This window comes from Mirounga leonina, unplaced genomic scaffold, assembly GCF_011800145.1.
Source record: "Mirounga leonina isolate KUSES-001 unplaced genomic scaffold, KU_Mleo_1.0 Mir_165, whole genome shotgun sequence".
NCBI classification, from domain to species: domain Eukaryota; kingdom Metazoa; phylum Chordata; class Mammalia; order Carnivora; family Phocidae; genus Mirounga; species Mirounga leonina.
Genome location: NW_023270415.1, coordinates 73926198 through 73943294, shown reverse-complemented (window position 1 = coordinate 73943294; position 17097 = coordinate 73926198). Strand labels below are relative to the sequence as shown.

Below are 17097 nucleotides of genomic sequence, written 5' to 3'. Positions count from 1 at the left end.
GGCAGGTCTGCCCAGCACGCAGGCTTCTGCTCCTCCTGCTTCCTCTCCCTGCTCTCTCAGCGGCTCAGTCCTGAGTCCCTGAGCTGCAGGCTCCCTTTTGCATGGGGGGGGGGCGGGGGGTGGGTGGGGGGTGGTCTCCGGAAGGCAGCAGCCTGCCTGGTGGCTCACACGGGCCCTCTGCTGGTACTTTGCTCAGTCTTCTGTTTGACCTTGGAAGTTCATAGTATCTGAGATTGCGGGGTTGCCGCTCACCTTCTGTCTTGAATTGCAGCTGAACAACCCTGAGATGGTGGAAGGACTCGTCCTGATCAATGTGAACCCTTGTGCAGAAGGCTGGATGGATTGGGCCGCATCCAAGGTGAGGCTGGGGGTCAGGGCCAGGATCAGGGGTCAGGGCCAGGGGCCAGGGTCAGAGCCAGGGGCCAGGGTCAGAGCCAGGGGCCAGGGTCAGGGCCAGGGCCAGGTGTAGGGTCAGGGCCAGGGCCAGGGCCAGGGCCAGGATCAGGATCAGGGTCAGGGCTGGGGCCAGGGTCAGGACCAGGGCCAGGCGGGTGGAACAGGTGTGCCCACCCAAACCCCTCCTAGCCTCCTCCTCCCCACCCCTGCAAAGAAAGCAGTTTTCCTTTGCTTTGCTTGGAATAGTAAACATGACCTCAGCCATTTGCCATTCAGAAGATTTCAGTAGGACAGTGTGGTCTAAACCAGACATCCCATGGGGACATGAGTCCTCGAGCCAGCTTTGATAAGCATAGCTTGGGTTAAGAAGTGTTTGCTGAAGAGCTAACATGTACTGGGCTTTGCTCGAGACACTGGTAATAAAAAGAGGAAAAAGACAGAGGCCTCTAATCTCAGGAATCCGTATGTTATTGATGACAAAGAAGAGTGTGTTTAGGACCAACACTGCCACTCAGTTTGATGAGAATAATAATTAGCTAGTGTGTCCAAAGTATTTACCAGGTGCTGTTTGTACTCTGACCGCATTTAATCCTCCCATTGATTCCAGGAAGTGGGGATTTTTATAACCAGGTTCCAGAAGAGGAAACTGAGGCTCAGAGTGGTGAAGAAAGCTGTCCAAGGTCCCGCAAAGCTAGGCAGTGGGAGCACTGGGGCTGAATGCAGATCCCGTGGACTCTGTAGTCCTTGGGCCTTACCCCCTGCTTCCCTCCCCGTTCTCATCCAGCAGGTGTCGAATGGCCCCTCACCCCAAGTACTGCGGGTTTGGGAATCCAGAGGGGGCAGGACCCATGCCTGCCTGGAGGAGAGGGACCCATGCTGTCTCAGGAAGCTCTGCTCTGGCTGGTGTCCTAGCATTCCTTGTTTATCTTTTAAAAATGATTATTGTGTTTTTTCATAAAGGCGCCAGTATTTGCCAAGGAAAGGGGGTAGTTGTTCCAGTTGAAAGAGGACAGAACCTTTCCAGTGGGGGTGATCCTCATCTTTCATTTCAAAAGTATGTTTTTGCCAAGTGTTGGGAGGCTGTCGCAGACCGAGGTTTGAAGAGGTGTGCCCCTCCCTGTTACCTCCCACCCCTGTCTTGGCCACTCTGATACTGCATTTCTTTCTGGAACCTTCTGCCAACAAGCAAGAGCCCATCTCTCCCATCTGCGTGATATTCAGGAGCAGAGCACACTCCCTGTTTTTTATTTTATTTTCCAGGAAAGGAAGTGATGTTCCCATCAGCCAGTTTGGCTCCTGGGTAACTGTTCTGAGCCAGACATGGAGGGCTGGGAACATTGACCGTTGGCTACAGTGGAGCCTCAGGAATGTCCGTGTGGCCTTAGTATCTACACCATATCCTTCCTTCCCAACCCCAGGAGAAAAAAGACCTATATCAGGAGTAGTCTTTATATGTCAGGCACTGGCGTCAGATCCTGTGACACGTGTGGTTGCCTCGTGTTATCCTCACCTTGACCTTGTGACTTTGAAGCTCCTGGCACAGCTGCTTATAGATGAGAGGCTTGAGCTTCAGAGGCTCTGCACCCTGCCCAGGCCCTCACAGCGGGGGTATGGCGGGACCCCCAATCTAGAGAACCCCCAGGTCTAGAGCTTCTCTATCCTGCCAGTCCTTGCCTGACAGTGAAGTTGGTCAGCACACATTTATGGACCTCCCGCTGTATGCAGAGCATTTATGGAGCTCCTGCTGCATACCTAGCATTTATGGCGCTCCTGCTGTATACCTAGTGTTGCGTTGGGGAGAGGGGGAGAGGAGAAAGTTGGCAATGTCTTTAGTGACCTCCATATATTCCAAGAGAGGATACTGGCTGGAGGGGGCGCATTTAGAGGATCATACAGGAAGGCTAGTTCAAGGTAAGCAGATTCTGGGTATAGACTGGCAGAGCTCAGTGTGTGTTTAGAGGAAATGGATGGGGGCCCTCCTTGTGAGAACCTAGTATGCTATGGTACAGGGGAAGCTAGGAGCAGGTTGGGTCTCTGTTCAGCACATGTTCGCCGTGCGTCTCCTGTGCATGGGGCTCTGAGAATAAGCGATTGGTGGAGACTCAGGCCCTGCCTTCTGGGGGGCGCCCCAGGTCCTGTAGGCAACTGGAACAGGTAACCAAGTTCCCATGAAGGGGCCGTCTTCAGATTTAAGTGCAGGGAGCCCAGCACTTCCAGCCTGCCCTTGCAGGCAGGCTTTGCTGACCCACCACCGCAAACACCTGTTCTAATCACACCTGCTTTTGCCCTCCCCAGATCTCCGGGTGGACCCAAGCCCTTCCAGACATGGTGGTGTCCCACCTCTTTGGGAAGGTGAGTAGCATGGCCTGGCGTTCTGTCATTCATGCTGAGCTGCACGTGCGTCGGGCCCAGAGGCGAGCCGGACACAAGCCAGTGGGGCCGCCTGCTGATGCCCACCTCGTCCGTAGCGCGACGTGACCGATTTCAAATCAGGTCACGGCTCACTCTCTTTTTAACATAAGGCTTTTTAAACGAGCCTTGTTGAAGTCCACCAAACTGTCCGTATTGGAAGTACAAAATTTAACAGATGGTGACACACGCATACACCCATAGAACGCCACTGAAATTGAGATAATGATCATATCCATCACCCCCAAAGCCCCCCTGGGCCCCTTGCTAATCCTTCCCTCCCTCCCTGCTCCTCAGACAACCTCTGATCTGCTTACTGTCCCTAGAGATGAGTTTGTATTTCCTAGATTTTTATATAAATGGCATCATACAGTATGTACTCTCGTTTCACTCGGCACAGTTATTTTGAGATCCATCGCTGTTGTTGGGTTTATCAGGGTTTATCAGGAGCTCGCTCGTTTTCAGTGCTGGGCGGTGTTCTGTGGTGCTGACGTGCGGCACTTGGTTTTTCCATTCACCTGTCGATGGCCATTTGGGTTCTTTCCAGTTTGGGGCTATTACCAATAAGACCTACAACACACACATCCGTGGCGTTTGCCGTGTACCCTGCTCGGTCCCAAGGATTTTACAAATACTAACCCATGGACTCCCTCCAGAACTGTATGAACCATGTGAAAAGTACTTGTCTTATTCCCAGTTTATGGATGAGATCAGAGAGGTTGATTGACTTGTGTGAGGTTGCACAGCCAGGGCGAGGCAGGGCTGGGATTGGAAGCTCTATGTCTGGCTCTGGAGCATGTTCCCGCATCCAGAGCAGGACCCTGGCCTTCTGTACTTCTGCTGTTTCTCAGTCACCCCAGCCAGGCCCCTGTCCTCCTCTGGGCAGCCAGCGTGGCCCCTGACTCTGGCCCACAGCCCCCGGGGAGATGTGCGGGGTGACCGACGCAAGCCCAGACACTGCCCGGCTCGATTTGCTCTGTGCACCGTGTGGCCCGCTCGAGAGCATGACCATCTGAGATGCGACCGCATGTCCCCCTTTGGGCTTGGCCACGTGTGCCCACTACGTTTGGTCTTCATGTTATTTTCCCGGGGCTGCTGTAAGAAGCACCCCAGACTGGGCGGCTTTGAACAGCAGAAATGGACTCTGTCTCGGTTGTGGAGGCCAGTACTCTGAAATGGAATGTTGGTGGGGCCACACTCCGTCCAGTGGTCCTCGGGGGGGATCCTTCCTTGCTTTTCTAGCTTCTGGTGCCTTCAGAATCCCCCGGCTCGTGGCTGAGCCCTCCAGGCTCTGTCTCTGTCTTCGGTGGCCTCTCCGTGTCTGTTTCGATCTCCTTCTGGGGGCGCCTCAGTTGTGCGCCCGACTTGATTTCAGCTCAAGTCATGATCTCAGGGTTGTGAGATCGAGTCCCGCAGCAGGCTGCGCGCTCAGCATGGAGTCTGTCTGTCCCTCCCCTTCTGCTCCCCTCCGCCCCTGACTCATGCTCTCTCTCTCAAATAAATAAATAAATAAATAAAATCTTTAAAAAAACCCCCTCCCTCTGCCTTTCTCTTAGAAGGACACTTGCCATTAGATTTAGGACCTACTGGTATAATCTTTAATGATGTGCTCAGGATCCTTCACTTAATGACATCTACAAAGACTTCTTTTCCAAATAAGTTAGCGTTCATGGTGACCGGGGGTTTGACATGGACACAGCCTTTGGGGCCAGCCTGCAGCCCATGGTAGCCTTCTTCCCCTCGTCTGTGCTCCATTTAGTTTGTGATACATTTTCTTCCCCCCCGAGTGTATAATCTGAACCTTAGAGGAATATGGAAAAAATTAAAGCCAGTTTCTGTATTTCCTTGCAGGAGGGGCTGTCAAATATAGGGTGAGAGTCTGGTCTGCTTATACCCACATTACTTGAGGTATCTGTTGGAGCTCCCAGGTTGCTGTAGTTGTTGTGTGTTGTGTTTTAATCTGAAACCCCAGCACGATTAATTCCTTAGATGGTCTTTTCCCTGACTTTCTAACAGCATGTTGGCCTTTTTGTTGCTTTAATGATCATGGACTGTTACAGACAATAGCTCGGGCTGGACATGGGGCCCCCTTTGCTCCCTCCCTGTCCTGCTCTGGTCGCCACTGATCATATCAGGCCATTTTGTGGAACCTACTCATCGCTGTTTTACAAATGAGAAACAGAGCAGGCTCGTAACTTGTTTGTTTGTCCCAAATCACATTCAGAAAGGAAGCAGAGAGAGGGAAGGCTGAGGCTTCTGTAGACCTCTGGCTGGCTCCGCTAGGAATTGAGATGGCCCTTCTTTCCAGAAACTTCACGGGAGTTGCATGAGTTGGTTTTGTGTTTCCAGCATGAAAAACTTCTCAATTTCCCCTTAAAAACATTAATTGCTAACAGTTGCATCAATTTTTTACCATTTACAGAGGGCTTTTATGTGCAAGACCTCTGCTAAATCCCACAACCTGATGACATAGGTAATAGCACCCCCCTTTATTTTTGAGGGGACTGAGGCTCAGAGAGGTTAAGACACTTGCCCTCCAAAAAGGGCAGTGACGGAGCCAAACTCCAGATTCAGGAGGACTGACTTCAAATACCGAAGAAGTGAGGAACCCAGAAGGGCATGCTTTGCCCTTTGCAGGTTTGCATTCCTTCCTGTTACCAGCTGCTAGGCAAAATCAGACTGCATTTCCCCGGTGTGCTCAGGCTCCCTGGCAGTCAAGTGCATTAGGCCTTATTACCTCTGTACCTGTATTACCTGAAGAATGGAGGCATTGTGCCGCGGTCCCAGCAGAGGGTATCTCCCCCCTCTCTAAATGCAGGAGGAAATGCAGAACAACGTGGAGGTGGTCCACACCTACCGCCAGCACATCGTGAATGACATGAACCCCGGCAACCTGCACCTGTTCATCAATGCCTACAACAGGTATTGGGACACGGCATCCATCGAGTTTCTTTTCGTTGGTCTGGAACATGGAATAAGGCAGAGGGGGCTTACAGAATTAGCAGAAGATACAGCCCCTGGATTTGAGCAAAGAGATGGCTGGGACAGGGAGTCAGGTGCCTCCTGGAGTTCTGGTGTTTTGCAAGGAGCTGAGCTACCATCCAGACCCCCCGGGGTGGGGGGTGGGGAGGTGAGCACAAGGGAGACACAGTCACGCCCTCACAGGGTTTGGAGTAAGTGCCTGTGCCCTGGCTGACCGTAAGGAGAGGCCAGGTGTGAGGAGGGTGAAGAGAGCAAGCGACAGAGCGCTGGGGGGGTCGAGGAGGAGGGAGGAGTCCAGAGAAGCTGCTGGGAGGTGAGTCATGCCAAGGACAAGGAGCACATCCCTCCAGCCTTGGACCAGGGACTAGCCCTCTTCATGATAATGAGGGCCTGGTCTGGACCTCAGCTAGGGGAGGGGACAGCCCGGGAACACTGGTGTCAGCCAGGGGACGCAGTCTGCCGTGCTGCCATGAAGGGGACATGGGCTACCTCTCCTCACGGTCAGTAACTAACTTCATGAAGGGTATTAGCGTCTGTGACAAAGTTCAGTGTCCGTCTCCTCTTACCATCTTCCCGGCATCCTGCCTCTCGGTGCGGGAGGGAGAGGTCATGTCCCCAATGGGTAACTGAAGACGTGGGATTCCACAGAGCAGTTCTTCAGCAGACACTTCTCGAGAGCTGGGGCTCTCAGGCTATCGGCTAGGCAGTGGACACGCAGAGACCAGGACAGCCCCCCAAACCCCACACACTGCCTTGCCCTCATTATGCCCATAGAAATCAAGTGAATCCTCTTCAAAATCCTGGGACGCTGTTACCATTAGCATTTCCTCTTGAGGAAGCACAGGCACAGAGAGGTTCAGCATTCTGCCCAAAGTCACACAGCGAGGAAGTGGAGGACTGTGATTTGAATCCAGCCTGTCTGGCTCCAGGCCATGCTCTGGCAAAGGGTGTCTGGTGGTGGGAGCCGCCAGGAGGCGAGAGGCTGGGTCGAGGTCTGCGGGGGCGAGCCATGGGGCTGGCCGGGCCCACACTGGGCATGACGCCGCACAGTGGGAAACTGTGGGAGGCTTTGAAATGAGGGAGGGAAAGAATCAGGTCTGAGATCTAAAAGAGATTGTGTAGAGGACTCAGGTTGGGGGCAAGGAGGTGGGCTCCACGGGAAATGCATCAGTCCCACTATCCTGAAACCAATTACATGGACCCCAAGAGGCTGTGATGTCCTAAGAGCCATGCAGGTTGGGACACAGGTGGTTTGCTAGAAGGGCTAATGGCAGGACCTCCTGGGATCGGCGAGATGGGAGGGGATGCCTGTGTAACCATGTAACTGTGCATCTGTTGTCCGCAGCCGGCGGGACCTGGAGATTGAGCGGCCGATGCCCGGAACCCACACAGTCACCCTGCAGTGAGTGGCCTTTCTCCCCTTCACCGTCTTGTCGCCTTGCTCAGCCACTGGCAGGGCCTTCTTTCTATATTTGGCGGGAGTGGTGCTCTGTGCCAGGACATCGTAATCGGCAAGCCCTGGGTGTATTCTTCCCAGGAGTCAGGCACGACCCAGTCTCAGTCGCCTACTCCTTGTGCAGGGGTTCAGTTCCCGGGGTGTCCCTGAGACCTGGGTGGGAGCCTTGGATCTCAGAGAAGCAGTGCCGAGTATACTTGGGATAGAATTTATTAAGCACCTGCTCTATGTTGAATACTGAGTTAGGCTTTGCTTTCACAGAGCCTGGAGCTGAGTAAGACATGAGTCCCACCCTAAAGTGCCCTATAAGGCTAGGAGGAAAAGCCAGTCATGGGTACAACTAACTGCATTCCACCAGTATCGTCTGTCTTTTGTGGTTTCTGTAAGTGAACCATATTATTTAACACCTGAACTCGACGTGCCATTCCCTTTGTCAGGCATGTCCTCTGGTCTCTGGTCTTGATCGGTGGCAAAGTCCTACTCATCCTTTGTTGAGGAGAGGATGCTTGAAACTAAAACCAAGAGGGCCCAGAAAGTCTCTGGCTGAAATTCATACTAAGGTGTAAATGACTGCAGTCCCAGTGTATCCTAAGAACAAAGCAGAGGATGGAAGGAGAAGGAAGTAAAAAGAGCAAAGGGTACTGAGGAAACCAAAATAAGTGTTTTTAGAACTCTGCTCCCAGCCTGGCAGGCCTGGGAGCATGTGAATCTTTAAATAAACTTTGTGTTAACTCCCTCTTCTCTCCCTGCCCCCAGGTGCCCTTCTTTGTTGGTGGTTGGAGACAGTTCTCCTGCTGTGGATGCTGTGGTATGTAGGAATCATTCACTTGTTTCTGTGCTTAATTTGACAGTCCAGACCTGGTTGGCCTTTGGGCAGAGGGCCCAGACACCAGCCTCTTTCCCTGGTGACTGCCAGCCCTGTTTGCTTGGCACCAGGTCCTCTGTCTTTTCTCCCAGGCCCCAACACCTGCCAGTCTGCCTCCCATTGGTTTGTTTCGATGGGCATGTTTGCCACTTAGCTTCCTGGCCAACAGACTCTCCTCTCATTTGGAAATCAGAGTTTTCAGACCTGGTTGGTGCCTGATTGTCTGGCAGGGCAGAGAGGTGCCTGGGGAATGGGGCTTAGACAAGGCCTTCTGGGTCGTTTCATCCCTTAATTCCCAGCTGTGATGTGGAGGCAAAGCACAGACTCGACCCTTCCGACGTCCCCGTAGCTGGAGACAGGGAAGCTTAGGGGTTATTGAGCAGAGTCCTAAAGTGGTGACACGCCTTGTGCAGTGGGCTACAGAGTAGGATTTGCGGAGGGACCGTGAGTTTCCCGTGATCTAACCCACTGGGCATAATCATTGGATGCATCAGCAGAGATACATTGTTCACATGAAGGGAGGTGATAGTTCTGCTGCAGGCACTTTGAACATCACTGGTTACATGTGGGTATTTTGCCCAATTTTGGATGCACTTCTGAGATGGTCATTGACAAATTAAATTAGTGGATGTCACTTTGTCTGAAGAATAGTTGTCAGGACTAGAGATGTTGTACTTGTAGAATCTCTGGCAACAGCTGGTTAAGTAAGTCCATTCATTTAGCAGTTATTTCTGGAGCATCTACTAGGTGTTAGCTCGTCTTTGTAACAACCCTTTGAAAAAAGGATATTATCCCCACTTTATGGATAAAGAAACCGAGGCTCCGAGAAATTAAGTAACTTGTCCACGGCCGCTCAGTTAGTAATGGCAGGGCTGGAATTTGTAGCCACGTTGCTTCATCTCGAAGCCCACATTCTTTCCTCCACGCTAGGGGGGAAGACAGGCGTTGCTGCTGATGGTGGCAGCGAAGGGGGAAGGCTGATGACTTTGGCTCTAGATGGAAAATTAACAGATTTCTTCTCCCTTTCCTTGTCCAGGTGGAGTGCAACTCGAAATTGGACCCAACAAAGACTACTCTCCTCAAGGTACAGGCAGAATGAAAGCCCTAGTCTGCTGCAGAATGGAGTGGTGCTTAATTGAGGCAGAGCTGGTGGTCAGAGACCATAGAAATAATTATTTAACGCATGCGTTCACGAACATCTATCTGTTGTGGGGCCCCGGCTGGACACCCTAGGCTGCAGAGATGAAGGGAACCCTTTCTGGGACCCCGAGAGTCTATGGGCTGCTGGCCGTGGTGCTCTGCTGAGGGACGGACCGGGAGTTGTGCAAGCAGGGGCTCTCCCAAGGGTGGGGCTGGGTGTTCCTCCGAGAGGGGCTCTGCCACAGGAGGGCAGGACTCTGTCCAGCAGGTTCTTCTGGGCGCTTGAGCCGCTCGCTGTCCCTGAGGCCGGGTTGAGGGTCTGTGGCCTCCCTGCCCGCGCAATCCAGCCACCATGGTGTTGTGGCAGCCTTGGCCCAAAGGCACCACGCAAGATGAGGACCCGTTGGGGTTGTACCCCCCGGGAGGGCAGGTGACCCAGGAAGGGCCTGTGTGAAATGAGGGGGCAAGAGGGGCTGAGGGTCTGTGGGTCACTCAGCGGCCCTGTGAAAGGCAGCGGGAGGCGTCTGATGCTCAGGAGGGGGACCTGGTCCCCGGAACTGGCTCTTCACATGCCTTTTCTATCAAGATTCCCTCTCAAGGAAATTGCAAGACTGGAAGATGCTGGGCTTTGGGTCCCAGGGGGCTGCTGATTGGCTAAGCCGGGAGCCCCTTTGTCTTAATTATCCCAACACATCTGTGTCTGGACTCCGGCAACATCGGGGCTTCTGTCCCAGGAGAAGGACGGACAGGCCACAGTTACTGCTGTAGGGAGAGGAGAAAGGAGCATTCGAGAAGGCGGAGGGTTCGTCTCCTCGTCTCCATTGCTCAGATCAAGCAGTTTCTGTCTTAGGGAACGTTTAAAGAGAATGTGTGTGTACAGGGCCTCCCTCACTGAAGGCTTTCTGGTCACACGGACCCTGGCGGGAGGCTTGCAGGTTCTTCGCACTCTCTCAGGCCCAGTGTGTGCCCCTTCATTGGGACAGGCACACCTTCCGGTTCTCGACGAACTGAGGGAAATTCCTTCCAGGGCGTAGCAGGGCATCTGGCGTCTCAGTTGTCAAGAAGACACAGATCAGTGCCAAGATGGATTATAACAAGAGCAGCCTTGCTAGGTGGGGATGGGTGTTTCCCCACCCGTAAGGTGCCCAGTGCCCCCAGAATGGGGCTGAATGGGGGCAGGGCAACGGCAGGTGGGCCCCATGGGGAGGGACGCCTCTGCTGTGGTGTTAGGCACTGACCAGCTTCCCTCTCTCCCAGATGGCGGATTGTGGTGGCCTCCCGCAGATCTCCCAGGTGAGTCCCACCTGTCACCGCTCCCCAGCTGGAGGGCAGGTGCTCTGTGTCCTGTTAGCACCTATTCCCCCACTGTCTCCTAGTCCCCCACCTCACTATGACATCTGATGACACTGTGGACACGTTACTCTTTACAAAAGGTGCTTGCACATCAGGACTCGATCACCTAGGAACCCCTGCATGGTGGATGGCACTGGGGTTCACAGCGGGGAGGGGGTTTGATGCATGGATATGGCTTGACACCTGTGGACCCGAGTCTAGGTGTGTCTGGTGTTTGACCTCAGAGACCATACGCTTCTGCCAGAGCTCCAGGCCTGAGCAGAGGGGGCAGAGAGGAGGTGGTTGTCTTTTCCACCAGACTGTGGGAAAGGATGGAATGATGCCTTTTCTTTCTTCCGTTTCTCCCTGCCATCCTGAAGGAGACTTCAGAGCTTCTGTCCAGTGCTTTCTTGATGAACAACAATTTAATCTGGGTCTTTTCCTAGATATATGTACCCTTTCTCCCCCTGCGGCCCCCCACCCCCCTGAGCTCCCTGGGGAGCCTCCCATGCAGTAGTGAGCATGCGTTTGGGGTCCATCTCACCTGCCAGGGTGTTGGGAGAGACAAGGATGAGGGCACTGAGCAACCCAGCGGCTCCCTCCGTGTCCACGTCACCCTAGGTCTTCCCACTGGCTCTTCCCTGCAGGTGCATCCAGACCCTGGACTCCTGCATGCCCTGGCTGAGGGGCTTCTTATCCATGAGCCTGTCATCTGGGCAATGGCCCCAGGCTGGGGAGATCAGACAAACAAAAATTACATTCTCAGAGGGGAGAAGGGCTGTGTGTCCTCCTCAGTAATGGGCCAGGACCTGAAATGTATATTTTATGAGTTTGGGTTTGCTTGTTTGTTTGTTTGTTTGTTTGTTTTAATCAGTGGTATTTAGTACTTCTAATTTCCTAGTTACAAAGTAATACATGTTCATCAATAAAAATTTAAAAACACAGGTGAATAAAAGAATAATTTTAAAAAAACACATTCCATAGTGTCCCAACTTCAGGTTACCGTTGTTACAGACTTTAAAGTATTTACTTCTAATCTCTTTTTCGATATGCTTGCATACATTTTTTTTTTGTTACTTTAAGCAAAATTAGGATCATATTGCATATATATTTTTCACCTGTCCACATAACTTGACATCTCAGAGCTCTCTTCCTTTGGTTAAAAAACGTTCTGTATCTTGCTTTTAATGGCAGGACAAAATGCCATTGCACAGAATACTGTAATTGGTTTTCCTGACGCCCTATTGCTGGCCATTTATAGGTAGTTTCTGGTTTCTTGCTGTTGGGTGTGGTGCTACAGAGAGCCTCTTGGTTTGGGAGGGATCAGCTCTTTGATTAACTTCACGCGGCCTTGCCAATGTCAAGGACCTCTGATGGAAAAGGGAGAGTCTTGGCTCTGAGTCCCCGAGGGAGGGGGCGACGGCTAACAGGTTCATCTGGGTGCAGGATAAAATTTGTAGCAGCTGGAGCTGTCCCAATAAGAGAAGGGTCTTCTGTTTGGGGTAGTGAGGTCTTTCACTTGGGGTGGGGTGTCTGAAGAAGAGACCCGCGAGGAGCAGATTTCTGCATCAGGTGGATCCTGGGCCTTGACTCATTGCTCTGGATCTCATCTCCCTGCAGACTCTCCCTCCAGAACTCCATACAGAAGTGTAGACACAAGTGGCCTTTGGTGGCTCTGCTCGCCTCTCCCCAGTGGCTCCCTCCACATCCCCTAGAGAAGGACAAAATCGGTGTTCTGTCTGCTGTTGTGTTATGCCCCTTTGACAGCTGGGAGAAACCAGGGACGGGTGGGACGGCCCTGCCCGCAGAGGGAACAGATGGACTCCCTGCAGAGCCCAGCTTAGACAGAAGTGTGAGTTAATACCTGCATGTTAGTGGTGGAGCCTTCAGCCGTCCAGCTCGCTCCTGAGACTGCCGCGGAGACCCGTGCGGAGACACTGCTTCTCCAGGGCCCTCCTTCGGCTGGCTCAGGGAGAAGGGGCGCGGTGTTCCTCCCATCTGTCCTCCCTCCCTCCCGCTCTGCCTCCCTCCCTCCTTTCCCTTCTTCCTTTTCGGTATTGGAAATGAGAACAGCTCCGCCCCTGACCATGATGAAAACGCATTGTAAATGCATGGCGGTGGCTGAACCAGCCCAGGCTTCCAGGAGACAGTGCAGGGAGGCCCGTTTACTGTCCTTCGTCCTCCTCCTGCCCTTACGAGAGTCGGGTGTCTGTTGACAGAGGGCGTTGCCATCCCTCGTTCCATTTGCAAGGGCAACAGTCCTTAGAGATGAGAGGAGCAGGTGTTTATTGCAGTGTCGCAGAGGAAGAGAGGCTGAAGGACTGTTTTGCCGCGGGAAAACCACGTGCCCGTGGCTCTCTGCAGCCCCAGTGGGATCGTGTCACTTTCTTACTGTTGTCACACAAACCCCAGAGGGCAACTTGAGCCCAGCCTCACTTTATCTATCTATCTATCATCTATCTATCTATCTATCTATCTATCTATCTATCTATCTATCATCTATCAAGATTTATTTACTTGAGAGAGAACAAAAGCAAGAGGGATCACAGAGGAAGAGGGAGAAGCAGATCCCCCAAGGAGCAGGGAATCCGATGCGGGATTTGATCCCAGGACCCTGAGATCATGACTCGAGCCGAAGACAGACAGACACTTAACCAACTGAGCCACCCAGGCGCCCCTCAGCCTCTCCTTTAAGAGTCATGTGGCTCTTTGTAGAATAGTGGCAGGAGGTGCTGGGGGTGGGCAGGAATACTGCGTCAGCTGATGACTCCTCACGGGGGCAGAAAGAGTATGGGGAGCATAGACCCAGGGCGTTGCTTTTGAGAGTTGCAGTTAATTAGACTGGGGGTATGGCCTTTACTTGAGAGCATTCACCTCCTAGTTCAGATTAATTTAAATTTGGGGAGAGTAATTGATGGAACTGAGTATGTTCTCAGCATTCCCAAATCATTTCACTTAAAGTAGCCCATTGAATTGGTTAATTGGTTTATCCAACTGTCCGTCCATCCATCCATCCGTCCATCCATCCATCCATCCATTCATCCATCCATACATCTATCCATCCATTCATCCATCTATCCTTCCTTCTATTTTTTTCTTTCTTTCCATCCATCTGTCCATCCTCCTTCCTTCTATCCATCCATCTTATTTTTATCTATATATCCACCATCCCTTCTTCCATCCATCCAGCCAGCCAGCCTGCTCTGGAGGCTGAGAGTGAACTGCCTTGAAAGCATAGAGTTTGGAAAGCCCTGGATTCATCTGTAGGACCACGCCCCTGCCATGAATTAACTGTATGACTATGGATGGATTATTTACCTCTCCATGACTGTTCAGCAATGAAATGTATGTGGAAATGGCGCCAGCCTCATAAAGTTATTGTCAAGAGAAAACGAGATGATGCTGCGAAGCCCTTGGCACAGCGGGTGGCACAGGATCTTGGTGCCGTTACGTTCTAGATGCTGAGTTGGGTACATCACTCTATCAGTGTAGTCTTTACAGAAATCCTCAGATGTTAGTGTGGCTCTCTGGAGGTCATGTAACTTACCAAACTCTCCCAGCTATGAAGTGAATTTGCAGTTTTTCTCCCTAGCCAAAGTGAATTTTGCTCCCCATGAATACCCCATAGTCTTTACTTTTGTGCACTGTCCAATCAGCATGTGATAACCTTCTCTCTTGGGCCCAGCTCTTGAATGAAGGTGACCATGGGCACAGCTCCATGTGGCCTTTCAGGATCGGACCTCCGGCAACTGACCATACTTTCCCTTTTTCTCCTGCAGCCAGCCAAGCTTGCTGAGGCCTTCAAGTACTTCGTGCAGGGCATGGGATACAGTAAGTATGGCCTTTCCAGGCAGGTGGTGGGGCGAGGGGCAGGCATGGTAATGAAAATGCAATGACCTGAACTGAGCTTGAGTGAGTACTCTCTATCACCTTGGCCAGCCTCAGCTTTTTGCAAACTAGGAAGGTCAGGGAAAGAAATATTTTGGTGTGTGGAGGATGGGCGGCAATGCAGAGGTTCTAGTATCTTCTTTATACCGTGGTGGCTTCATCTCCCTCTGCTGATGAACAGCCGTGGTTTCATAGCAGGGAATTTTCTTTATTTTATTTTTTTAAATGTTTTTTATTTATTTATTCATGAGAGTCAGAGAGAGAGAGAGAGGCAGAGGCAGAGGGAGAAGCAGGCTCCCTGCCTAGCAGGGAGCCCGATGCGGGACTCGATCCCAGGACCCTGGGATCATGACCTGAGCTGAAGGCAGACGCTTAACCATCTGAGCCACCCAGGCGCCCCGGGAATTTTCTTGAGATTTAGGACTAACTCTTTAAGCACCAAAAAGAGAACAGTGGAACCATAAAAATCTTTTACATTCTGGTTACGTGCTTTTTTTTAAATTTTAAATTCAATTTAATTAATGGATAGTGTATTATTAGTTTCAGAGGTAAAATTTAGTGATTGATCGGTTGCATATATATGATCACGTGCTTTCTTAAGAGACTTCCCATTGTCACGATGGTGGTGGTGGTGATGATTATGGTGGTGATGGTAATGATGGAAGATTATTAGTAAATCCTTCATTTTTTTCTCATATAACCATCACAGTAATCCTATGTGATATTCTTTTTTTTTTTTTTTTTTAAGAGAGAGTGCGTGTGCACATGAGTGGGGTGAGGAGCAGCGGGAGGGGGAGAGGGGGAGAGAGAATCGTAGGCAGGCTCCACGCTCAGTGCAGAGCCCAGTGAAGGATTCAGTCTCATGACCCTGAGATCATGAGCTGAACCGAAATCAAGAGTCGGATGCTTAACCGACTGCACCACCCAGGTACCCCACCCTATGGCATCCTCTTATCCTCATCTTACAAATGATGGAACTGAGGTTTGGAGAGATTAAGCAAGGAGCAGAGTGGGGAATCTTACTTTGAAAACCGTAAAGCTCTGTGTAAGCGGGTGATAAAGTTGTTTATATTCAAGACAGCACATCTTTGCCAAATCCTTGGATTTGGGAATTGAAGGATAAATAGAAGCATAATTCAAGGACTTGCTGTTTCTTGTGTGACGGTTCTAGTTTATTCGTTAGACACCTCCAGCCCTTTTTCAGAAACACAGTCCCATGATCAGGACCGATCATGCCAAGTGGAAGCACTCTGGTGGGTGCGGCCACAGATGGTCCAATTGAGGTGTGAGCCGTGACATGGTTCTTTTGGCCTTTTCTGCCAACTGCTTAGAATTTATGAGCCCATCTTAATGGGGAAGTCTGAATGTCTGATCTCTTCCTTTTTTTTTTTTCCCCCTGAGACTGAATCTATTCATGTTCGTTTAAAATAGTAATGGTATATTTGGTAAGCTGACCGCAGTGTTGAGGTTGGCCACAGCCGTGTTTAGTTTCTAGAGAGGCCAAGAGCCCGTGAGCCTGATTTACATGCATCGGGCAGAGTCCATGTCCCTAGGTGCCCTATTCCAACAGAAAACATCTGTCTGTGGGTCTGTGGCCTTCTGAGCTGCCTTCCCGAGGGAAAGTGAGCAGGCAGAGGTAGGGTGCGGGGAACGCCGCCGGGCAGACTTGATTTACCTGGCAGGGCGTACATCATGACTTGTTTGCCTTGGACCTCTCTTGGGTTTGGATTTCTGCCTCGCAGTGTATTCTGGGGAGAAAGGAAGTGAAAGCAGGCCTTGTTCCCTCCGACACACACACACACCAGCTTCTATTTCCAGAAAGCTGAAGCCTCCGGCAGATTACAGGAAAGAGAGCAGGAAGGGCTTTTGTCCCAGAGGCATGAACCACAGAGAACACAAGTAGTCATCTACTGAGTGCCTGTTCAAGCTGGGCCAGGCATGACTCGCTCTTTGCATCCATGACACCATTCCGTGGTCACTCGCGAGCCCTGTGAGGTCAGGAAAACTCTCGGGTTTGGGGTTGAGAAATAGGGATCAGAAAAAACGTGAGCGACAGATGTGGGAGCCATCCCGATCGTCTCTGGATTTAAACATTAGCTCTTGGAGAAGGGAGTTCAGTGCAGCAAGGATTCCTTTTGTTTGTGGATATGTGTCCCAGCAAGCCAACCCCTGCGCGCGTTCAGTGACTGACGTAACCGCTGAGCACGTACGTGTATTTATCGGTTTCCTCGGATTGTGACATTGGTTGTTCAAGGTGGCCGTTGCGGTGATGCTTTATTTGGGTGGTGTACTAGTTTCCTAGGGCTGTTGTACCAAATATCCACAAACCAGATGGCTTAAAAAACACCAGAAATGGGGACGCCTGGGTGGCTCAGTTGGTTAAGCGACTGCCTTCGGCTCAGGTCATGATCCTGGAGTCCCGGGATCGGGTCCCACATCAGGCTCCCTGCTCAGCAGGGAGTCTGCTTCTCCCTCTGACCCTCCCCTCTCTCATGTGCGCTCTCTCTCACTCATTCTCTCTCTCTCAAATATATAAATAAAAATCTTAAAAAAAAAACAAAACAAAACAGAAATGTGTTCTTTCACAGGACTATAGCTCTAGAAGCAAGAAGTCCAAAATCAAGATGTA

The 17097-nt window shown here is 51.5% G+C and overlaps 1 protein-coding gene across 2 annotated transcripts in view; it reads left to right on the top strand.

The window, feature by feature from the left end:
* The window catches only part of NDRG1 (N-myc downstream regulated 1), a 54150-nt gene that overhangs the window by 34212 nt on the left and 2841 nt on the right, over nt 1–17097 (top strand). For both annotated transcript variants that reach the window (XM_035011984.1, XM_035011983.1), the window contains exons 8-15: nt 272–358; nt 2692–2748; nt 5624–5727; nt 7133–7189; nt 8000–8051; nt 9145–9192; nt 10506–10541; nt 14360–14411. In XM_035011984.1, coding sequence (XP_034867875.1) covers nt 272–358; nt 2692–2748; nt 5624–5727; nt 7133–7189; nt 8000–8051; nt 9145–9192; nt 10506–10541; nt 14360–14411 — 493 coding nt within the window. The remainder of the gene's footprint in view (nt 1–271; nt 359–2691; nt 2749–5623; nt 5728–7132; nt 7190–7999; nt 8052–9144; nt 9193–10505; nt 10542–14359; nt 14412–17097) is intronic.